This window comes from Culex pipiens, chromosome 2 (genome assembly GCF_016801865.2).
Source record: "Culex pipiens pallens isolate TS chromosome 2, TS_CPP_V2, whole genome shotgun sequence".
Classification (NCBI taxonomy): domain Eukaryota; kingdom Metazoa; phylum Arthropoda; class Insecta; order Diptera; family Culicidae; genus Culex; species Culex pipiens.
Window position 1 is genome coordinate 219551971 of NC_068938.1, and position 24225 is coordinate 219576195.

At 36.6% G+C, this 24225-nt stretch overlaps 3 protein-coding genes across 4 annotated transcripts in view; 1 reads left to right on the plus strand and 2 right to left on the minus strand.

Moving 5' to 3' along the window:
• Positions 1-2709: 2709 nt before the first annotated feature.
• LOC120425834 (uncharacterized) lies at positions 2710-3415 on the minus strand. The gene is made up of 2 exons (XM_039590454.2): positions 3276-3415; positions 2710-3217 (listed from the first exon to the last, which is right to left on the minus strand). Exons 1-2 carry the CDS (start codon positions 3327-3329, stop codon positions 2963-2965), a joined length of 309 nt encoding a protein of 102 aa, XP_039446388.1. The 5' UTR covers positions 3330-3415; the 3' UTR covers positions 2710-2962.
• A 5142-nt stretch (positions 3416-8557) lies between these two features.
• LOC120425828 (diacylglycerol lipase-beta-like) overlaps positions 8558-24225 on the minus strand; it is a 56421-nt gene continuing 40753 nt past the window's right edge. The window contains exons 3-11 of one of the 2 annotated variants that reach the window (XM_039590447.2): positions 20710-20807; positions 20297-20512; positions 20122-20234; positions 15384-15936; positions 15180-15303; positions 9943-10446; positions 9706-9858; positions 9536-9648; positions 8558-9477 (exon numbers count right to left, since the gene is read on the minus strand). In XM_039590447.2, the coding sequence (XP_039446381.1) occupies positions 9291-9477; positions 9536-9648; positions 9706-9858; positions 9943-10446; positions 15180-15303; positions 15384-15936; positions 20122-20234; positions 20297-20512; positions 20710-20804 (2058 nt within the window). In that variant the 5' untranslated portion in view covers positions 20805-20807 and the 3' untranslated portion in view covers positions 8558-9290. Of the gene's footprint in view, positions 9478-9535; positions 9859-9942; positions 10447-15179; positions 15304-15383; positions 15937-20121; positions 20235-20296; positions 20513-20709; positions 20808-24225 lie in introns of both variants that reach the window. The other variant, XM_039590446.2, reaches the window with a different exon arrangement.
• On the plus strand, positions 10507-11316 carry LOC120425829 (uncharacterized). The gene is made up of 2 exons (XM_039590449.2): positions 10507-10643; positions 10729-11316. The coding sequence occupies exons 1-2, from the start codon at positions 10586-10588 to the stop codon at positions 11214-11216; spliced, it is 546 nt and encodes a 181-aa protein (XP_039446383.1). The 5' UTR covers positions 10507-10585; the 3' UTR covers positions 11217-11316.

Below are 24225 nucleotides of genomic sequence, written 5' to 3' on the forward strand. Positions count from 1 at the left end.
ATTACTCCAAATGCTGCAAAAACTCAACTTATTATTTTCCCTCACAAACCAAGGGCTGATTTTCTTAAACCAAAAAGTCATCACATTATAAAGATGAATGAGGTAAATTTAAAGTGGTAGGATCAAGTGAAATATCTTGGACTTGGTTTTGACAAAAACCTTACTTACAAGGATCACATTGAAAGTATCCAGGTTAAATGTAACAAATATATTAAATGTTTGTATCCACTTATAAACAGGAATTCTAGACTTTGTCTCAAGAATAAACTGTTAATTTATAAACAAATTTTCAGACCTGCCATGCTTTATGCTGTGCCGATCTGGACAAGCTGTTGCTTAACCAGGAAGAAAAAACTTCAGAGGATTCAGAACAAAATTCTGAAAATGATTCTGAAACTTCCTCCCTGGTTCAGCACCAGTGAACTTCATCAATTAGCCGAAGTTGACACTTTGGATGTTATGTCCAATAAGATAATTGATGCATTTCGACAAAAATCATTGCAGTCTTCAGCTGCATTGATCCGCTCTTTATATAGTTTATAAGTTAGTTTTAAGGTATCCCTTTTCCCTTTTGTACATGTAGGACCTCCTACATTTGAAATCACTGAATAGCGAAAGATACAATATTTCATGAATAAATGAAAGTTGCTAGTATTTAAAATTGAGGTGAAAAGTCATCGTTTGTGATTGGACACTCAATAATATTTTAACTGAATGAATGTACATGGAAAAGAAATTTGAATAAATATAAATTAAAAAAAAAAAAAAAAAAAAAAAAAAAAAAAAAACAAGCCGTTATCAGTTTAAAAAACACTGTTGGCAACGAGCGGGACTTTTTTCTCACTTTTCTTTGAATCATTCGCCTATGACCAATCGATCAGCTGTGTTTTCACCGTGGGTGGCCTTGATTGATGCTGCTGATAAGTGATCTAATCTCCAGCAAATAAATTTCATTTGTGATTGTTGCGATTTTGCAACAATGTTTTTGAGTGATGTCAGGATTGCAAATTTTCATAATAACACACCTTCCAGAACTGGATGTAAAATATCGCAGTTTTGCAAATCTGTATTTTCCCGCAGCCTGAAAATTACACCACAGCAATGAAAAATTGGAAGCTCCAACTTTCGCACGAACGAACGTAAATCATGAGCCATGAAACTGTTTTATCACGTCAACCCAAGGCACCTCTCGCACAGACATCGGTTGAAATATTCGGAAATCCTCAACCGCTAATATTTGCGAGCTCACAGCCCCCAGCGTTGGTAATGAACGGGTGGAATTCCCACAGATGACACCTTTGAGTTGTGGGTTGAGCTTGTAACTTTGGACGATTCTTGTTTCTGTAAGTGGTTTTTATTTTTATTGGTAAAGTTTTGATCTTCTCATTTTTTGTTCTAGTAACAATTAAGAATTGAACAAAAAAATGTTTTATTTTATGTACATGAGGCCAAAATTACATCCTTTTCCACCATGCTCTCGTTATTAGCACCCGGCAAACAATAATATTTACATGCTAGCCCCCCTTCCAGCCGGCACTTCCGCCCATCCTGTCTAGTCGACAGTCCACAGTCCTTATGCGCTTTATGGCTCATTGTGTTTACTCATCATCGCAGACATTTATTTTTTCATTTTATTATTTTTTCATTCCCCAGAGCTCTCACTAAACACTGATGATGTTTAAAAAGCACGTTGACCGAGTTGGGGCAAACAAAGTTGGCTTTGCAAAACCGATTTAAACGACGACGGCGACGTCATTTTTCGCGTCACAGTTCGTGCAAACTTGGTCAGCCAAACCAATATTAATGGTTTTTCGAGTTGGGATCGATTTGCGCCCCTGGAAGATGTGGGAAAGAAAAAATCCCCCGCGCAAATACGCCAACCAACGCAACCGCAGCCAAACAGGCTGAGCTTTTTCTTTGAACTCGGTGCGACGCGGCCACACGTTTGTTTGTGCGCTCATTGAGGATTCCGGGAGGGGCAGGCCATTGAATGGCAAATCAATGGACGTGATTGATGGAATATTTAAAGAGGCTTTACACGAAGAGATGATCTATTTAGGCAGATTTTGATTATATTTGCTTGCTATTATTAGTTAAGTTATTTTAACATTGAAACCCCAATGGTTTGACACCAACCAAACGATTGGTTTGATAGTTAGTGTGAGTCCCGTGTAAAAAGTGACTGTTCGTCACTTTGTAGTACGACTTTGTCAAACCAACGGGGTACAAACTACAAAGTGTCAAGCGAAAAAGTGACCAACCACCGGGATTTGAGTGTATATTAGGGTGTTCCAAATCTGGGCTTACTCGGGGCTACCCCCTGAAATCAAATATTGGCCCATCACTAGGCTGAATTCCAAATTTGAGGCCTTGAAGTTTGTATGAGAAAAATTGACAACATGTTTCGAGAAAAGCCACCATGTTTGAAAATTAAATCGTTCGTTTCAATCAAAATAAATTCATAATTTAAATTTTACAATTTTACAAAAACACGAATTTACAATCTTATTTTCAGTAGATAATTTGATTTGATACTGTAAATTAAACTTTCAAAATACAACTTTTAAGGTACCATCATCAAGAGTGACATTGAGTCTGCTGAAATTTGTATGACACAATTTCACCCCCAGACCCAATGTCACCCTTGAATAATGGTACTCGAACAATGTGAATCAATCTGAATGTATTTTGAAAATTGAAACATTTGGCTAATTTCAAGATATATTTCTTGTAGTTTTCAGTATAACAGACTAGACAGGACTTTAATCGATATTTCTCAAAAAAAAAATTAAATTTACTAAACAGCGTGCAAATTTATTAAACATCAATCAAATAACAATATCCATAATCAGAAAATAAAAGCTTCACAAAACGTGCACTGTCACCAAACTGTAAAATAACGATGCAATTGACAACCAAATCCAGATATTATTGTTCTCCAAGCTTTCCACCAAAACAACACTTAATGCTTTCCACCCTGCCCCTGGCCATTTTGCCCTCCCTGACCCTGGCCTTGACCCTGACCGCCTCCCTGGTTGTGATCATGGTCATTTCCACCAGCGTGCTCTTCGATCTCCTCGTTGAAATCATCAAACGGCGACCGGCGGAACCGCGGCATATCCTCAAACGACGGCATGTGGCTATGCTTCAGCATGGCCTCGATGTCCTCCATTCGACCATCCGGCTTCCTGAAATCGTACTGCCCCTGGCAGACGTCCTGAGAATCGTGGAAAATTTAAATCATTTTTAAAATGAAGATTTTTTTGCAATCTTACCACCAGCAGAGCAACAGCTACAATCGCTAGCAAAGTAACGGCAAATGCTTTCATTTTGTGTGCAGATTGTACAAAATGTTAGAACCAACTATCAGAACGCTCTTCAAAACTTTGTGTGACTTTTGCTCACCAAAAGCCGCCGTTTTATAAGTGTCTAAATACCACGTGGCTCACCGGCACTGGTGACAGTGAAACATAAGGTTCGGAAATGGTCGTAATCCATTACCACCGTGATATCGATCACTGCACCAGATCGTGTGCTTGATAGTGCACCATTGCACCTTCATTAGAACAATACTGTGTGTTGTTGCCGGGCAATCGCAAGAAATGACAACAAAAACTGCGTAGCGAGAGTGTTCAGTGTTGTTATCTGTTGCCACACTTATTTCAAATCTGATTTTTGTTGTTTTTCGGTATTTTTGCCTTCTTACAAAAGAAAGGTTTAATGTTTGCTTTTGGAAAAACGCTTTTCTCAGAAATAAGCATAAGCATAAGCATAGGTGCCCACCCGCAGTTGCTACTCCGTTATTGACCAGGACCTCCAGAAGTTACATCCACGAGCCGTGGAAGATAAGTGGGTGCTATCTTTCCTCGCTTCGCAACTTCTCAAAGGCCCCTATCATGCTGATCAATACCGGCGCCGGCCACGACCAGTGGTAGGGTCACGGGGAAGTGGATGGGAATGTTAGTCCGATACTTGAGTGATAGAGACCGCCCAATCGACTGCTTCTCCGACAAAGTATCACATGAGTTTTGAGGGGGTTAGTAGATGGGTATGAGGTCAGGATTCACGAGTGGCAGTGATGTGACCATGAGCATTTTGTTTATCGGTTGAAATTTTAAATCTTAGGCAGCCGGCTGCGGAAAGATAAATAATTGATTATTTAAAAAGTTTGTTTTAATCGAACGCGTGCCAACCGAGCTGTAGTGCTATGGGCTGGACTTATCAGTATATTTTTACAGTTGGTACAATTAAGATAACGCGAGCAAATGTCAAAAATAGTAGATGAGTTAATACTAAAGCTGCCAGTTGGAATAAATTATTACGATCAACGAATATAAACGAAAAGAAAACAGGACACCACGTAACCGATTGTAATGAAATTAAAACAATAACTTAAACGAACTTAACCGGCGGCGTGCCTTCCTAACAACGATGATAAAAGAAGGACTTATAAATTTAAAATATAAAAAGACTCCAAAAAATACGTTGCATAGTAACCGCGAAGTCCCGCTACTCACAATCGAATCCGAAAGATAGCTATCTAGAATTTTAAATATAGTATTAATTCGACCGCGATCCTCCAGAAATTCTTCGTCGGCGTGCCTTCCGATCAACGGTGATGTAAGAAGGGCTTTATTCATTAAAATGATTTTATATCATAAGCCTTAAAACATATTCGTCGGCGTGCCTTCCGATCATCGATGATATAGAAAGGACTTAATCCAGCAATACGACTTGCTTGTCTTGAAAAAAAAAAGAATTCGGATCGTTTCTATCGAAAACTATGCAAAGAGAACAAAAATAAACTCATTGGCCAACGAACGCGCGAACTAAAAATAAAGAAAAAAGAAGAAGAAGAAGACCAATCACCCCATGCACACAAACAGCGACACAAAAGAGATGAAAACAACACGAATCAGAAGAAATCCAATCACCCCATGTACACAAATAGCGACACAAAAGAGATGGAAAATAACACGAAAAAACAGGACTGAGCGTCCACACAGGCACCGCACTACTGATGCCATTATTTAATTATAATGACCAATCACCCCATGCACTCGAACAGCGACACAAAAGAGACGGAAAATAACACGAAAAAACAGGACTGAGCGTCCACACAGGCACCGCACTACTGATCAAAAACGCTTTTCTCAGAAATCTTAAAAAATTCGTGCATGGCGAGGATTCGTCCCAGGAAAAAATCCTATTACTAAATTGAAGGTTAGGATGCGCTCTTTCGATTGAATTTTGGCCCGAAACCCGGAACCCAAAGTCTGATTTTTGAGAGCTCTTTTTCTGAAATACATGAGCGATGTCTGTATCCGCTCTTAAAAATTTGTGTCTTCCATCACTGGAAAACCGCTCGTAAAACTCACAATGTTTATAAGTCAGATCTGTAGCCGTGGGGTCGGAGACGAACATTTTATTTTTCGATTCACAATTTTCGACCAGTAAATGTGGTGAAAGCCATTTTTAGATGTATTTTTTGGACTATTTTACAGATAACAGTATCAAATTAAAATAATTCAGTTTCAAACAAAAAGCCATTCGAAAATTATGGGGGGGGGGTATCATTATGTTTCTGAAAAATTAATTGCACCAATATATTTCTCGGAGTTTCATCATTTTGAAAGAAAGGCTCTATTTCACCTCTGGTGATATTAAATCGGGTTTTACATGCAATGCTTAGTTAAGTCATCAGAAACATAAAATACTTCAATATTCGCCAAAATCAAGAAATGGTCAGCGTGTCCACGCTCCATACAAAAAATATTTGTTCTGTACAAAAATTACGAGTGGTTTGCTATTCACGAGGGGAGAGGGGATTTCAAAAAAAGTGTCCCCGTGGTCCTCAAGGCTCTACAAAGTGCGGGATTTGGTCCCTTAAAACATAAGATTTTTTTTCTGTGTACCTATTGTTCCTAAAAAGTCCTCAGCTATTCTTAAAGATTTGCCGAAGTCACCAAATCTATCAGAAAATTCATTCTAAAGAAACAGATTACCGAATATTCATGTACCGTCATTTGGGGCGAACCGGGACTACAGTCTGAATAGGGAAAGCAGTTTTATAGAACTTAACGTGGAGACTTCCATCATTGTCATGATTTTTCGTTCAAAGGTTTAAATTTTGCGTCGCTTTCAATATTTTTACAAAATTCCTTCAACAAGTTGTTTAGAATAGTGCCCTACACATGCTGATTCCTTTTGGAAACGATTATCCCATTCCTTGAAAAGTTATGAAAATCGTCATTAATCTTTGATTGCCAACTAAGACGTCAATGACTGTTTGTGGTACAGTACCACAAAATTATGTAAATTTTGAAGCACAATTTATTAAGATCAAAAATTCTTTCAGTGGCTTCATGAAGGCAACAACCGGCACATGCTGATTCTTTTTGGTGCTGAAATTCGTTAAATTGAATTTAATACAGAATATTTTAAAGTGATGATTAATTTTCTTCGAAATTGATCAACGGCTTCACCTTAAAGCTTTTAAATTTGGAAATGGATGTAAACATTTTGTTTGTCTGAGTCTGTTTTGACCGAAACCCACCAGAAAAATCAAAATATTGAGGCCCAAAACCGTTATAACTGCTGTCTCGATTGACCCCTGTTGACGGTACCATTTTTGTACGGACAGTTGCCAAAATTATTTGTAGACCTGTATGGGTGAACCAATGATACAGCATGGCTTCATTAGTCACAGTCGAAAAGCAATCTACTTTTTTAAGAAGATTTTTTTATTTGTAGTTTTGTTTTCCAACATACTAGACAATTTTCCTACAATTTTCTGTGTGTAATCGGAACGTTGTCACCACAGAACCTTTATTTAGGAAAATATTTCTACAAATTCCAAAATCAATGAAATAAAAATAATAAATAAAAACCATTTTTGGTTTTCAAGGATATTTGCTCAATATTGTTTGTGAGATAAATGGAAGATTGGTAATATTTGGAGGATTTTCTAGTCAAATATTGTTGAAATTGAAAGCGCATTCACGCAGCAGATCATGATATCTACGGTGATATATAATAAAAACTAGAGGTGGGCAAAACCACTCTTTTATAGGAGCCGCTCATTTTCGATCGCTCATTAAAAAGAGCCGCTCTTTTGAACGGTTCTTTCGCTCTTTTTTCAATTTTTTATAAAAAGGAAAAAGGATATTTTTCAGAATGCTATGGTTTTTAAAGTTATTTCACATTGAACTTTTATAAATAATTTGATCTCTTTGTCAAGAAGAGCGAGTTGTGGCGCTATAACCACGGCAAATAGTGTCCAGGGCATTCGTGGAAATACAATGTCCCATCCCAGAGGGTGTCCCCACGCTTCTTCCTCCCCTGTCGATTCAGAATTGTGTTGTTGTTCGAACACTCAGTGCTCAAACTCAACCCAATTAAGAATCATCTCTGCGATACGGCTTTACGCAGTAGGCCTGGCCGGTTTAACGCTTGTGATGTTTCAATGCATTCCGATGCAATGGCGCACTACAAATGTTAATAAATGACAAGAAGAGTGCTAGGCATCATCTAACCTAAGGCACTCTCCAGGATCCCTTCGTAAGATTGGCTGCGCTAGGGTCTGATTAGATTAGATTAGATTAGATTTGATCACTTTGTCAACTACTCGAACCAAAACGTTGAAATAATTGAATGGCATCCAAACCTAAGTCATGGATTATGAAGAAATCGCTATCAATTTTAAAATTGCGTTTATTTTTGCCAAAATTGAACTACTGCATTTTGTTTGGAGAAAATATTATGTGAACTCTTTGCTACACTCTGATTTAATCGATTAAGTCTTTAAACGCTAAAGTTTAATAGAACAAGAGAATTTATTTTTTTTCCTAAAGTAGATGTTTGGTAAAATTTAACAAGTTAAGCAATTATCAGTGCTCGACTTTGTTTTTTATACAATGTTTTTTTTCATTTTGTTTAGAAAATAATTTACTTTTGGAATTTCAAAAAAAGTAGAAAACTGAAAATGAGTTTAATTTTTTTTAAGTGGTGTTTGGCAGCAATGTTATTTTGAGAATTTTTTTATTAGCAATTACATTGCAATTTGGAATTTAATTTTCAGCTCTCAAAAATAAATTTTATGCTACTATTTGTTCGAAATTCAATAATTTATATTTATAACAAGTTTGAAAATCATTCCATTTTGAAATAGTTCTTTCAAAAGCTCGAAATTAAAACCGGGGTTTTGAGCGGCTCACTCTTTTTTTGCCCACCTTTAATAAAAACTAAAATCTTTGGGGACCAGCACGTGGCATTGATTGAAAGCCAGCTGCTAGGTGAAGCACATAATCTGTAATTTCAAGGTCGATATGCAAATTTTGTTTTCGGTTAACTTCAAGGACATGTGATTTATTAATAAAAAAAACATAAAAAAAACTTTAGTATAAAACTATATATTTCAACGCCACTCAACACTGTATATACAAAAAACGTTCACATTCATTTGCTTTGCTGCTTTTTATAAATAATAAATAGCATTCATATCACAACCAAAATTAACGTTCTGGAAAAACCGTTTTGCTGCCACTCCTCGTGTATATCTTCCACTTGTATATCTTTCGTTTCTTCAATATCAAATAAAATTTCCCCCCTATTTTTCTAAAATAATAAAAAAGCGCTTCTCAACCTTCGAGACGAAGCAGTGGAAAAGCGCAATACTTGGAATGAATACCATCCTGTCCTGTCATTTCGCACTTTCGCTCAACGCACTTTCCCTTCTTAAAAACTAAATTAAAATCTGCTTACCGGGACGAAATAAAAAAAATATCAGCTATTCAGATTCAAATTGGAATGCTTTTGTGTCTGTTGTTGCACTTACGTCTCTAGAGTAAAGGAAATGGAATTGGATGATTCCGATTTTTGGATGAAATCCCTTCGTTATGTTTTTTTTTTGTTGTTGTTTAGTTTACTTTTGTCTCGTAACGATACACAAGTAGGAAGTGAGCAAGTTTTGTTTAGTCTCTAACACTGTTTACCTCTTTTTTTCTCTCTCTAGATATATGATGAAGACAAGTATGAATAATTTTCCTATTTGATAGGGCTTTCTCTGGTTTTGGCTAACAGTACACTTAACTAGCTAAACGCGACAACTTTTCCTAGTCCTAACTGTATGTGTAGACGGCAAGATTTACAGGTTTCCTTAAGGCACTCATGGACTGTTTTAGTTTTTTTGTCAATTGGAGGGTTACGTTCGATTCTTTGTTCCTGTTTTGTTTTCCTAACTTTTGGCATCTATTCGGTTGGGTTCACTTTTATTCACATCTTCTTCCTCCCTAAATCTCCTGCAAAGAGAGCATCGATCCGTTGTGAGTTTTCTGCTCCTCGAGAATCCTGGTCAGCGTGCGGAACACGTTGTCCGGCAGGTGGTCCAGCAGCATCCGGGGCATCACCTTGAGCTCCATAAAGTCCTCAGCGGTGGCCCAGCGCATCTCGAAGGTGGGACCGCCGGTGTTGGTTTTCCTAGGGGAAAAAATGGGTTAGTTTTTGTGGGTGAAATTATTAGTTGAGTAGAAATTACTTTTCAAGCTCCGTCTTTTTGCGCCTCACAATGTGCAAGATTCTTCCTCCGGTAAACAATCGAGTTTTGGCGAATCTTCGTTTGGAGATTTCACTGGAAAGTACTCCGTTTTCCTGAAATAATCTTCCATTTAGAAATAACATAAAATCAAAAGAGAGTGGAGCATTTACCGCTGCAGTCACCGTTTGTATCGGCCGCTCGTTGAGCAGCGGACTCTGTCCGGCCTTTTTCGTGATTTCCGTCACGTCGTGCCACGTGGTTTCCAAATCACGAGACGGTACACCAAACAAGGCGTACCCGAAACCATTCAACATTATTCGCCACTAGAAAAAAAGCATAGCCATTAAACTTGCATGCAACATTGCGTGCGAAGCTTTCGCTTGAACGCAAAGCTTTCCACCGCTTACCTTGGGCAGCTTGCAGGCTCGTATCGTCTCGATTACACTGGTTCGCAGATTTTCAATCGAATCCACCCCCAATCGCATCACGAAATCGTCCCCGACGCCGATGGTGAACGCGTACCCCTCGGTGTACCGAGCAGCTTCCCGACTCAACAGACCAGCTGGAGTGGCGAACGCGTACACCCGCAGATCCGGGAACCGGCTACGCAGCTTGGCCGCCAACAAGATGGCCACCCCGGCGCCCAGACTGTGTCCCGTCAACACCAACGTGTACTCCGGGTACATGTTGCAGATTCGCTCGAGCATGTTTCCTTCGCGAAGGCGTTTCAGCATGCAATCCACTCCGGCCACCATTCCACGATGGGCGGACGACTCCGGAGGCATTCCGGGAGCCTCGAATCGCTCGGCGTTGGCCACCAGATCGGTGAACACGTCTCGCATCGACAGACTGCCTCGAATCGAAATGACGATGCTCTTGGTGCTGTGATCTGCCAGCACGCAAAATGGAAGCTACAAAAAAAAAGAAACACAATTAGTAGAAAAAATCACCTCGTTAAAGCGAAGAATTTTTCAATTAAGTTTTACGAGAAAATGCTCAAGATATAAGGGGAGACAATTTGCCGCAGAGTTCATCATCGGCCCTCAAACCATGAAGTGGATCACGTTGTTCCTGTTCTATTTGCACTCCTTGCAGTGTCAAGCCAACGGTAAGCTACCACAATTTATTCCACCCAAAAAAAAATCTGAATAACAAATTTCCTAAAACCCCAAAATCCTCCTTCCCCTACACAGATCATGCAACCGCCACAATCAACCACAGACAGTTCTCGTCACAGGTCCACCTCGACGCTGCCACCGGGTTGCCAACGCTGCACAAATCCGACTGCGAGTGTCTCACCAAAATTCACCTCGTGACCACCCGCACCGCCGTGGAACCCCAGCAAGTCCCGCCTCTCGGATTGTGCCGCTGCCAGGAGTGCGAAGCGCACGAGCTTGACGAGCAGGGAAACCCCAAATTCAACTGCCACGAGCGTCACGTGCCGGAAAAGCTCGTTATGCGACGATTGAACCGACACAAGCGGGCCTTCAGCTGGGAGGACATTATCGGGAAGATTTCGCTGATGGGAAGCATCGACAATCAGTACAGCAAGAAGACGCAAGGGTACTTCCACTACAATTACGGAACTTCGGACAGTCCGGGTGAGGTAGGGGTGAAGCCTACGACGGCTAAGCCAACTACGACGACGACTAAGCTGCCGGAGACGACCCCGCCGGAGTAGTGGAAATTTATGGCGGAGCAGAAACAATGAAACATTAAACTAGCAATGTGTTCTATTTTAAGTATGGCGATAAAAAATAAAGTGGTTTAATGGTGTGAAATAAAATAAGCATCAAAATTCAAGAAAAAGATTTCATTTCAGTTAAAAAAAATAACTTTTTTGTAGATTATTTAAAAAATGTAAAACTGTAAAGTATCCAAAATTACCGAGTTCATATTTTTGCTCACTGGCTTATTCTATGAAAAAATAATGTAAATTCCAAGGTTGTAAATCGATAAAAATATCGTCGATAATATTAGCGTCTAACGATTAACAAAGATCTATCGTTATCGTCATTTCGATAATTCTAACTTTTTTCAACCATATGATGATGTTAGATGTTACATTTTTAATGAGTACACTAAGAATATATGTTATGATGATGTATATTACTCACACAAGATCTATCACAAAATACCAAAGATTTTGAAAATGCTAAAATTTTCAAAATTTGCAAAATGGGTAGCGAAATTTGAGCTTTTCTGTAAAATACTCAAACCTTAACAAAAAACTCAAATTAAAGAACGAAAAATCAAAGCATGCTTCTTTAAGGAACTGATAAATTTATTGACAGCTAGAGCAATATTGTGTATGAGAAGATCGATAGCCAGAGAGTCGACTTTACTCAAATTTCCATAATTCGCAATACGGGTATCAAACGAAGTGAAATTTAATAAGCATTTTCACTTTATTACAGTTTTGTGAAATAATAAAATTTTCTCATGAAATCGTGTTTTATTTGAAAATACACAAATTTTAATAATTTTAATATAAACGAATCGAAATTTTGTACGCATTTTCACTTTATCCGGGTTGATTTGTAAAGTACTTAAATACTCAAATTTTCAGACTTCGCAATATGAGTATCAAACAAAGCGCAATTTTGAATGCAGTTTAATTTTTTGTTTTTTTTTTTAAATACATCTCGGATGAGTTTTCAAAAAGCCGTAAGAGCCACCTAGACGTCCGACACTAATATTCGTTTTTCTCCAAATTGTATCAAAATGTTATTTATTTTTAGTTTGTGGCACTTGTAAGACGTGTAGATGAACAATCTTAAGCATGTTTGAAATTGGTTTTTTGTAAGTAGGTCGAATACCGAGGCAAAAAAGGCTTTGTTTACCATTGGCTCTTACGTCTTTTTGAAAACTAATCCGAGACATGTACTTTTGCATGTATTTCACTAAATTATTATTTTTTTGTAAAATACTGAAAGTTTCACAAAGTACGATATTTTTAAAATACCGTATTTTTGTTTAAAATTTTAGTATTTTAAAAAATAAGGTACTTGTAAAAATTCGAGTATTCTACAAACAAAACTCTAAAAAAAATCATAAAAAAATTAATTCGTTTGATAACGAATCATGAAAATTTGAGTATTTTCGAAAAAAAATACTGCATATGTTTAAATGAATGAATGAATGAAACTTTGTCCTAAGGGGTAATTTTTGTCCCTGATCCAGAATACAAGCTCCATTTTTTGATGTCTCGTTACAGAGAGGCGGTATGACCCCTTCCATTTAAAATTTTAAAAGACGTGATGGTTTGTAAATTCGGTGTCAAAGGGACATTTTTGTAAAATAAGTCAAAGTACTCAGAATGCCGAAAAAACGTATTTTTCATCAAAAAAAATTCCAAAAATATTTTCAAAAGTTCACGTTGCTCCACTGTATTTTTTTTTTTTAGGCGCATGTAATTTTGTGGGAAATTTTATGTACTTTTCAAATCTACAATAGCCCAGAAGGTTTTTTTTATTTAGAACAAAAAAATCATATGAAAATTTCGATTTTACGAAAAAACAGTTTTGAAAATGTTGGTCGTAGTTGATCATGGTCACCCGCAACAGACACGAATGGCGAAACACTGAGAAACTAAAAAAACTAACTTCATTTTATTTATTGTAAAATGATAATCAACACAGGAAAAGGTATTTCAAATAGTTTTCAAGTGATAACATGTCTATTTCCCCTGAAATTTTGAAGTTTTATGAAAATATCGGCTGGAAAGAAACCTTAACGTTGGAAAATGAGTTTATGAAAGGCTTGTGACATTGACATTGTAGACTTGTAGAACGTTGATTTAAAAATTAATAAATAAATATTAGTTCAGGGGAAGACATGTCTATTTCCCCTGAAATTTTGAAGTTTTATGAAAATATCGACTGGAAAGAAACCTTAACGTTGGAAAAAGAGTCTATGAAAAGCATGTGAAACTTGTAGAACATTAATTTAAAAAATAATAAATAAGTATTAGTTCAGGGGAAGAAGTTCTAAAAACCGTCTTCAGAAAATCAACAAGATTAATTGATTTAAACATCCATATAAAAATAAACAAAACACAAAAACGACAATTAAAAAAACAATTAATTGCCTTTGAATAATTGAACAAGATAAATATTGCGAATTTATATTGAAAATCATTACGAAAAAAATAAAAGTACTAACCAATTGGGTCCTAAAATGAAGCTTAGATTGCTGATATTATTGTTTACAACGATAAAGCTTATTTTCTGAGTACAATGACCCTTTGTACGACCACAAAGAGCTTAAAACGGATTTTTGAATCAATTTTGAAAAATTAACCTCGCGGTCCTTCTTGACCTTCTTGACAGAAAAGTTCCTACTTGACAGCTCGTTCCAAGGGGACCATAGTTGATCCATTGAAAAAATGTTGTCTTGTCATTTTTTTTTTTGCTTTACAATGAAATAAAAGTGATCAGAAATGGTTTTTGATCGTGTTTTTCACCGTTGTACATAAAAATTGTCATAGGGCTTTAGTACCCAATTAACTAAAACATGATATCTGATAAACTTCTGTTCAAATATTGGGTTTTGAACAAAATCAAAACTGAAATTTAAATAAAAAAACGCGAATAAATTTAAAAAAATACCATCGAAATGTCTTCATGTGTACAATGTGCATCAACACCGAAAATTTGACTGGAATAAAAAATTCTATCCGAACTGCAAGTTTGTTCAAAACATGCAACGCTTGTACAAATGATAAATGCAAAGATTCTTCAAACTTGCTATCACAACATTGCATGCCCGGTGTTCCTTGACAAATACAGACATTCCCGTGCCAATTATTCGTAAATTGATAAAACCAGTTCCGAGAAATAATTGACTTCTCCTCACTGCACTGCACTTTCAGCAGCTCAATTTTCCCCCAATCAACGAAATGCAATTGACTTATCTAAAGTACACAAATTGGCAAATTGCCGGTTTCTTGCTGCTGCAAAACCACCCACGCACCGTATCCGTCTAATGTCACTTGTTGACTGTGCAACAAGCAGCAACCTTCAAGAACCCACCACGGAACCCGTTCCGTTATCATGGTAGCTTTTCAACTAAAAAAAAAGGGCCACAAAAATTGAACTTGAGTGATTTATGCTTTCTAAGCCAACTATAAAAACCGTCCCACGCCGAGCCTGCCAACGACTCAGAACCTGACAGTGCGAGGCGGCGCCAGCAAACATCACCCTCGAATTATTTCCACGAAAGGCGAAAAAGCAGACAAATATGAAGCATCTACTGGTGGCGGGTCTAGTGTTGACGGTGGTGCTGTTTGTAACGGTTGTAAAAAGTGACGAATCTCCGGAGGATGTTTTCGGCAAATTGCAAGTAATTCCACCGGCGAATTTGGCGATGGCGGGTAATTTTGAGCATCTGTGGGTGGATCTCTGAGAAGGCGAACGATACTAATTGTGAGTGTGTATTGCAGATGAGCCCGCACCGCCGCCACCCACCAACGGCGACGAGCAAGCCTGGAACGACTACATCAAGGCCAAAAACTCCAAGTTCCTGGGCGTGGGCGGAAGTTCCGAGGAATCGTGATTGGTGAAATCGCTCTGTGCCGTGTATCGTATCATGTGTATGATGTTAGCAAGTGAAATAAATGTTTGTTCGTGTTCGTGAAACTAACCTCAAACACGTGATTCTTGAAAGAAGCATGCAGTACGTCCTCACTCCGGATGCGGGAAGTGTACCGAACGCCGGACACGTGGCACAAACAGCAATTGTCATCGATGATGATTTGGGGTTTTCGGCTAGCAAAAAGAGAAAAAAAAAAGAAACGATCAAACATCAAAGTCATACAACGTTTCAACTAATCAACCGTATCGCTTACCGGAAGCACGCACAGCAAGTCATCTTCGGTATCAACCGGTACGGACCGGTGCAGCAGTGCATGTAGCACACCATCGGCCAACCGTACGCGGCCAGTGCGAACCGCAAAAAGTGCCTCGCGTTCTTAATCGTCATCCACGCCGGCGAGGTCGCAAACACCCGCGTGATATCCGTCGAATACCTCGGTCCATCGTCGTTCAGCATCCGTATCCGGCGCATCTCGCGCGTTTCCCTCTTCTGTCTCACCCTCAGCAGCACACACCCGGCCATTATGTCCGACGGAACCAAATCCGTCCCCCGAAACAGCGCGCTCAGCAAACTTGCCACCTGCGTAAACGCCTCGTGGCCAAACTCGTCCTTCCGCAGGCAGCAAAAGGCCCACCGAAATCGGCGGAACCACAGCTTCGAGACCTTCCGGTGGATGGCCGACTCGGTGGGACCGTTGTCGTTGCTGTCGCGGCCGTTCTTGTACTTGGCCGACCCGAGCGGATCAAACACTATCGCTAATCCGAAGATAATAAGCGCAAACACTACCCAGTTGAATAGTACGATTGCTGTGGGGGAGGGAGGAGAGTAAAAAGGTAAAACTTGTCACAATGATTGATTTTTTGCAGTGGATTATTCAACGACAAAGTGCACTCGAGCGTAATCGTTCAAAGTGTGCTGTAACTGTTAATCGAACCTGCTGAACTGAAGGGGCATAAATCTGACTTTAAAAAATCGGTCTCATCAAAATAATTGCAACATCATTTCTATAGGTATACCGAATTCAGTGAAGTTTACCAAATTTCCAACTGTTGGACAATTCGGTAAATTGAAATTTACCGAAATGGTATAACTAAAAAAAATTAAAAAATATGAAAATTTAAGAGGCAGTATTTGTAGATTCTGCTCGGTTTGTTCTAGAGGTCGTATCGAGGTGCTCCGATTTGGATGAAACTTTCAGGGTTTGTTTGTCTATACATGAGATGAACTCATGTCAAATATGAGCCCTCTACGACAAAGGGAAGTGGGTTAAAACGGGCATTGATGTTTGAGGTCCAAAACACATGAAAAATCTTAAAATTGCTCGCATTTCCGTAATACTTCATCAATTCCAACTCTCTTAGATGCATTCGAATGGACTTTTGAAGCTCTTCAAAATGTGCTATAGACATCCAGGATTGGTTTGACTTTTTCTCATAGCTTTTGCAAATTACTGTTAAAAATGGATTTTTTTAAAACCTTAATAACTTTTGGCAACAGCCTCCAACACCCATACTCCCATAGGTCAAAAGTTAGGGAATTTCATGGACTATAAGCCTACGGTATTAACTTTTTGGCCAATCGCAGTTTTTCTCATAGTTTTACGATTTTTCTAGAACAAACATTTTACAGCATTAGTTTTTGCCCTGTAGGCCAAGAAGACGGCACTTTTTGGTCTCAATTTTGTCATATTCGGAATCCTCGGACAATTTTACGTAAGTTAGAAGTATTGGAGTTGTAATTTTGATTTAAAAAATAATTAAATAAAACATTTTTGAAAAAAGAAATAGATCTTATTTACCCTATGATCAATACGTCAAATGCTGTATCAAGTAGGCGAAAACTTGTTTTACCCCTAATCCGACAAAATGCTAAATAATATTTTAATTAATTCTAAATGGCATTTTTTCCAATCAAATTCAAAATTCCAACACCTCAATCTAATGTAAAATTTTCTGAGGATTCCGAATATGACAAAATTGAGACCAAAAAGTGCCGCTATGGAGGCCTACAGGGCAAAAACTAACGTTGTAAAATGTTTGTTCTAGAAAAATCGTAAAACTATGAGAAAAACTGCGATTGGCCAAAAAGTTAATACCGTAGGCTTATAGTCCATGAAATTCCCTAACTTTTGACCTATGGGAGTATGGGTGTTGGAGGCTGTTGCCAAAAGTTATTAAGGTTTTAAAAAAATCCATTTTTAACAGTAATTTGCAAAAGCTATGAGAAAAAGTCAAACCAATCCTGGATGTCTATAGCACATTTTGAAGGGCTTCAAAAGTCCATTCGAATGCATCTAAGAGAGTTGGAATTGATGAAGTTTTACGGAAATGCGAGCAATTTTAAGATTTTTCATGTGTTTTGGACCTCAAACTTCAATGCCCGTTTTACCCCACTTCCCTTTGTCGTAGAGGGCTCATATTTGGCATGAGATCATCTCATGTATACACAAACAAACCCTGAAAGTTTCATCCAAATCGGAGCACCTCGATACGACCTGTTTCACATCGGTGAAAAACTAGCTCTTAAATGAAAATCTATGGTCTCAACATTTGAATAAAAAAAGTGTTTTGCAATCATTAGTTTTCAAAATATCCAATTATTGAAGAGATTTTTTTTTCGCCGAAAAAAAACTTTTTGCGGTGCCGTTCATTGAAATTCCACAAAAAATTCCACAAAATATCTTTGATCGATCCCAGACATGCTAAATATGATTTTAAACGCATCAAAATGCATTTCTAATTGTTTTCAGTTGGTTAGACTTCTGCTTCCTTTAAAATTTTGAAGTCTTTTAAAAAAAAAAATTTTTGCCCTCTGATTTTTCGAACCGATTTTGGCGACATAAACTTTAAAAAAAAATTGCAACTACCTTACGTTTTGGGACTTAAAACTGAACTGTGTACCATTTTCAAGATATAGCCCAATAAGTTTAATTTTAACTGAAAAACTCCAGATAATTATTTATTTTTTGAAATAGTGTCCATAATGTTCCACTCCTAAAAATACTTGTTTCAAAAAATTGAGAAAACTTCCTTTCAAATTGCCAAAGAAACATTAAAGTTTTTTGAGTCTCATTCTCATTTTATTTTCTAGTACAAATATCTCAGAAACAATTTTCAATGTTAAAAATGAAACATTTCTTTTTTGCTATACGTCGTAACAGCCAACGCGACCTCCGACACATATTTGTTTTTTTTTCTTTGGAGCAGATCCAATTTTTACTGTTTTAAACATTTAAAGGATGTACAGATGAACAATTCAAAGCAAATTAGAATTTAAAAAAAAAATCGTAAGTGAACCGATCGAATGACTTTAGTTACAACTGGCGCCCGAGAATTATTAAATTTTACGCAATATTACGAAGTTTTTCAGTTAAAATTAAACTTAAAGCAATTTTTTTTGAGATTTTTAATTTATTGTTTTTTTAACTAAATTTGGTCCAAAAATAGAAATTTTGTATAATTTTTTTCATACAAGGCTCCATACAATTTTGCGGACTGGTCATACAAAATTGGCATGCAAAATTTTGTGCTAGAGTTTAGGATATTGCAAAATCTGGTACCAAAGGTATAATTTTGTGATTTCTGCAGAAAAAAACAAATTTTGTCAAACTAAATATAAAAAAAAAATAGAGGCAATACTATATTTGCAATCGAAAGCAATTTAACACATTTTTTGATCAAGTGCACCATTTTCAAATTCTAGGCATTTTTTGGTGAAAACTTTCGAAAAATATTCAGTATTGTGAAATTTAAAATAATTTATGAAGTAAAAGCCCTCCTAAAAACTATTTTGATAAAGCTGGGAAAATTCCCTACATCCTTCCTTAATAGTCATTGTTGATCGAACTGGTTACTTTTAATGCTTACATTTTGTGAAATGAAGTTTTTCTCAGTGTCATCTAATTAGCCCTCATTTTTCAACTCGCGAAATTACATAATTACCAAGATAATATTGTAATTTTTTTTTCAATGTTATATAATGAAACTTTTGTTAAATTTTCTGTTCTTTTCTAAAATGATAATTATGAAATTCAAAAATCTAGCCTAACATAAAAAAATAAAAATAAAAATTAGTAAAAACAAACTAAACATGGCTCTAAAACTTACATTTTATTTTTAAAGAACAAAGCACACAATTTCACAAAAGTTTTACTTTTTAACATTAAATATCAAACCAATATTTTCCATGATGTCGTGTGTTGAAAAATGAAGATTAGATGACACTGAGGAAAAATCATTTTCCAAAAAATTTATACTTTAAGAGGCTGTATCTTAGCAGCAAGCAGTCCTATCAACAAAGTTAGAGAGTCTGTAGGAAATCTGTAGGAAAGTTTCTCAGCTCTTCAAAAATATTTTTTGCAGGATACTTTTCCTTAAGAAAGTATTTTTAAATTGCAAAAAAAAACTGAACATTTTTCAAAAGATTTCACCTTGAATTAATTTGAATCAGTGCACTTTAAAAAAAAAGTCATTTGCGATTGCAAATTCGATTTGATCTAATGACAACTAAATGATATCTCAAGCAAATGGATTAGTTCCATAAAAATTCATCCATTAAAGTACAAATATTTAGGTCTACTATTATTGAATGCTGAACACAAACGAGGAACTTTGGCCCCTCATCTAGAAGATTAAGGCTATTAACAGTGAATCAAATCATTCAAAGACTACATCAACAAAAAGGTAATCGATTTAATTTGACCCAATCAATTCAATCCATTTGCAATTTCCTTCATCAATTCCAAATGCTTGCGAAACCGGTCATACAAATCTGATAAGTGCATATATTTGTGCTGAATATAACAAAGTATCCCGCTCCCATTTGGAGCAATTTCCTTCTTAACCAACTGCTGCTGCACCATCGACAATACGCAATATCAAGCGACTTTATCGGCAAATTTGCATACAAGTGCAGAATAATAATAACGCACCGCACCTGGTGGGCTTTCAATTCAAGCTAGGATTACGTGACGCTTTTGTTAGAAAACTCACCTTCAATCACAGTTTGAGATATTTTGTCTTCACTCTTACACTCGATGGTTCCGCAGAAGGCCCACATGGTGCCGAAGACGTTCAGTCCGGTTTCTGGCAAAATTAGCAAAATTCTGAAAAGTTACATTTAGATTAGCTCATTTGTTACAAACAAAATGTATTTAGGTCGACTCACTTAACCACCAGCAGGGGCGCCACCAGGGTGCGTTTCTGCACCTCGGTAATGCAACCTTGGGCGCTGCGGTTCACCAGCAGCACGAGTAGAACCATATTAACACTAATTAACACTAGGGTGCCGGCCAGGTAGATCCGCACGGCCAGCCCGGCCTGCTCATCGCACTCCGCGGTCACGCTCCAGTACGTCGACGTTACGCATGATATCAGCCCGAGCCTAAAACAACAATTGAGCAAAGCAAAGGTGGAAAAAGAAGACTTCAATGAAATTCAGGTGGGAAAGTCAAGTGAGAGTGAAGTGCGGCGTGCGCGCTAGTGAAACTGATTAAATTGAATGAATCTGCGGTATCTGCTAGGGCAGCCAAGTTGTAACTCTGTAAGCCGGCTTAAATAGAGCCTCAGCGGTATAATTACCATACGATACGGAACACGATCTCGAACAGGCACGGAAACACAAGGTCGTCCGACGCGGCTAACCATTTCCGGCCGAACAATCGCAGCGCTGGCATGACCTGTAAATATGAAAACGGAGAAGAAATATTTGTGTTAAAAATTGCAAAATGTGAACCTTGTTTGTAGAAAATTACGACCACAGCCAAAAAAAGGTCAGCAGTTTTTAGAGCAACTCAAATCATTGAATGTGGAAAGCAATGTACTAACTTTGTTGTTCTGTGTTTGTTTCTAACCTATTTTCGACAAAAACGACAAAGTTGGAAACAGAGTTAGTGGGAGCTTTATGAACCTAGTATTTAAATCAAATGAAGGAAAACAGTTACAAAATAACTTTCGAAATAGCTAGTCTTTTCATTATTCAGAAACTTTTAAAAAATCTCCAAATATTTTTTACTTTGCTTAAATACGCTTTATATTTGTTTTACATTGTTACAGTTATTACTAATATTAACAACAAACAAGAAAAAAAAATCTATAGGGCTTTTATTTTTATTTTTTTTTGAAACGTATGAAAGACATAAGCTCATAGGACCTTTTCAAGAAAAAACTCTGGATCTTTTCTTAGTGATTCCATTATCCGAAGTCCCAAACAAAACTTCGGATAATCGAACTTCGGATAGTCAAAACTTCGGATAATCGAGTCTGGACTGTAACAATAATTTTTTTCATTGCTATGAGCTATTCTCTCAAGAATGATGAAATTTTATGATTTTTTTTTCTTTTTTTTTTATTTGAATAAAACTTTGTGTGTACTTTTTGAGAGTTTTCCTATGACCAAAGAAGCCATTTTGTGTCGTTGGTACAAGCTTACAAGGCCTCGGAAAAAATTACTTCGGATAATCGAATTACGACAATTTTTTTTTGTTGTTGTCTTGTTTTTGATTGTTGATCTTGAATATTACCCCAAACATGCTATAAAGTGATTTAGATTTTTTAATTCCAAGGGAGCGGGTAAAATGGTGATTTTCAAATACCGTAAACCGGGGTGACTTTGATAGGATTTCAATTTGGTTTTAGAATATTTTTCAACAGGTAAGGTTTTTCTCAAGATTATTATTTTTAAAACATGTACTGGGGTAGGCCACACAAAGTCCATGCACAATTTTGGAAAAAAAGTTTTTTCAATTGTGTTTAGAAAAATAGTTACGTTAAAAATTCTTAGTTTTAATTCCGGGGTGACTTTGATAGTCATAGTTTTTCTTGTTAAAATCATATTTAAGATGTTCAAACTTTATTTGTACGTTAAATGTACCATCACTAAAGTAGCTGATATAGTTTGCAAGAAAAAAAATCAATGTTTATGTTAAGTTAACTATGTTTATAAGCTTTTTAACTAAATACATATAAATTTTAGGTAAAATTGTTAAAAAGTCGGAATTTTGCCTGAAATTTGTTAAAACTAGTTTTGCTTATAAAATTATCGATTTATATTGCATTTTATACTGAATTCGAAGCACGAATCACAAGTTTTCACATTTTACATGAAATTTGTTCAACTAAAAATGCCTACAAATTTGAAGTTTTTTTAAGCTGTGTTTCAAAAACAGATAATATTTATTATTTAGAAACTTATTAAACCTTCTCCTAGTGGAAAATTGTCCAAAGAATCCGAAAATGCATTTCGTTTTCCGATTAAAAATCATGATCATTGAGAAAATCATGACACTTTGAGAAGTTTAAAATAATGACTTCCAACAACATTTTCTTAACTATAGTTAACTAACTTTATAAACCTTTCAAAAATTTATGAAAAGTTCTTCTTGAGGTACTTTGAACACTTCTCTACCACGGTCAGTATGTTTCTGAACCATTCCTTACGTATTTTAATTGTACTCTTCATTTTGCGGAAAAATCACAAACCTATCAAAGTCACCCCGGCTATCAAAGTCACCCCGTTTTACGGTACTTAGAAAAAGGCAATCAACAACCCAAATTTGACTTATATGGAGTCACAGAACTCTAATTTGAAAGAAAATAAGAAAACTTTTTCTTGTTCATCATTCGACTATTCGAAGTCCCATACAAACCTTCAGATAATTGAGTATGGACTGTACCAATATCTCAAAACTAATCGTCCTAATTTCAATGTTAAAAACACAACTTAATCCACCTTTATGTGGTTGGTGCCTTCCTCGCATTCATAAAGTGATTATACTACACAGCCTCAAAAAGTGTATAAATAACTCTTATTTTTACCAAAAACACTAAAGTACTTATAACTTTTGATAGGGTTTTCAGATCTTCAATCTTTTGGCCTCGTTGGAAAGGTCTTTTGATTACCTATCTAACGATGGGTCGCATGTTGAATCCAGACAACTTTTTCTTACAAAAGCCACCCTTTTTACTATCTTCCGAAACTTAGCTAAAATCGTTTTTTTAGCATAACTTTTGAAGTACTTTTCTAAACTTCATAATATTAACTAGGGTCTTGTGGGACCCCAAGACGGATCAAATGAGACCAGAACGGTCCAAATCGGTTCAGCCAGTCCGGAGATAATCGTGTTTCGGTGCACGGACTTACAGACATACACAAGCATAGACATTTGCTCAGAATTTGATTCTGAGTCGATAGGTATACGTGAAGGTGGGTCTACGAGGTCGAATTAAGAAGTTCATTTTTCGAGTGATTTATAGCCTTTCCTCATTTAGGTGAGGAAGGCAAAAATTAAAAACTAGAATTTTTCAGTTCGAGTTAAACTTTATGTGGCGATATCTTGAAAACGGTGAACTTTATCCAAAAATCTGTTAAGTAAAATAAGTTTGGCTTTACATTAAAAACTGTCAACAAATCCAAAAAAATCAAGTAAAATTATTTTCACTCATCAAATAAATGCGTCCGATTTTTTTTGCAAAAAAATATTGTGAAATTTTCCGATCTTTTGAATAAAAAAAATTTCAAGAAATTCAGTGCATCCCTAAAATTTAAAATGATCGAAAATACGTGTTTTTGTGCCTCTTCCAAAGTTGAGGTTGATCTAAAAATATTGAAAAAAATCTATTTCCAAATTTGAAGCTCATAAGTGCTCTTAAAACTGCTGTCCCTATTAAGGATCTGAAAGGTATCATTCCCGATCGGCCAGTTGGCGGCCATGTTTGTTTTAGAAATATATTTTAAAATCTTGATTCAGAATGTTTTAATCAGAAAATGGTTTTCTTTATGTTGTTTGTAAAAGCATTTTGCATATCGTGATTAAATTTCCATTTCAATTTACTTTTTTTGGACCCTGAATTCAAAACCATCATTGACAGAGTGAGTGACACCATCTACACGGAACTAAAAAAAAAAAGTACCAAAATCCTGAATTCTAGGAATTTTGCCTCCTTTCCATATTTACAAATTATTTAGCAATCCAAAAACCCCAATTAGTAAATAAGGAAAGGAGGCAAAATTCTTAGAATTCAGGATTTTTGTACTTTTTTTATTTCAGTGTACGACGTTAAGACTATATTCCCAATTCGCTCCATTGGATATAACAG

What these genes read in the sequence shown, in the direction of transcription:
- LOC120425829 (XM_039590449.2), top strand. Translation starts at nt 10,586, where the DNA reads ATGAAGTGGATCACGTTGTTCCTGTTCTATTTGCACTCCTTGCAGTGT. An exon ending in CTTGCAGTGTCAAGCCAACG is followed by an intron (nt 10,644 to 10,728) that starts GTAAGCTACCAC and finishes TCCCCTACACAG; the next exon opens with ATCATGCAACCGCCACAATC.
- LOC120425834 (XM_039590454.2), bottom strand. Translation starts at nt 3,329, where the DNA reads ATGAAAGCATTTGCCGTTACTTTGCTAGCGATTGTAGCTGTTGCTCTG. An exon ending in TAGCTGTTGCTCTGCTGGTG is followed by an intron (nt 3,218 to 3,275) that starts GTAAGATTGCAA and finishes CACGATTCTCAG; the next exon opens with GACGTCTGCCAGGGGCAGTA.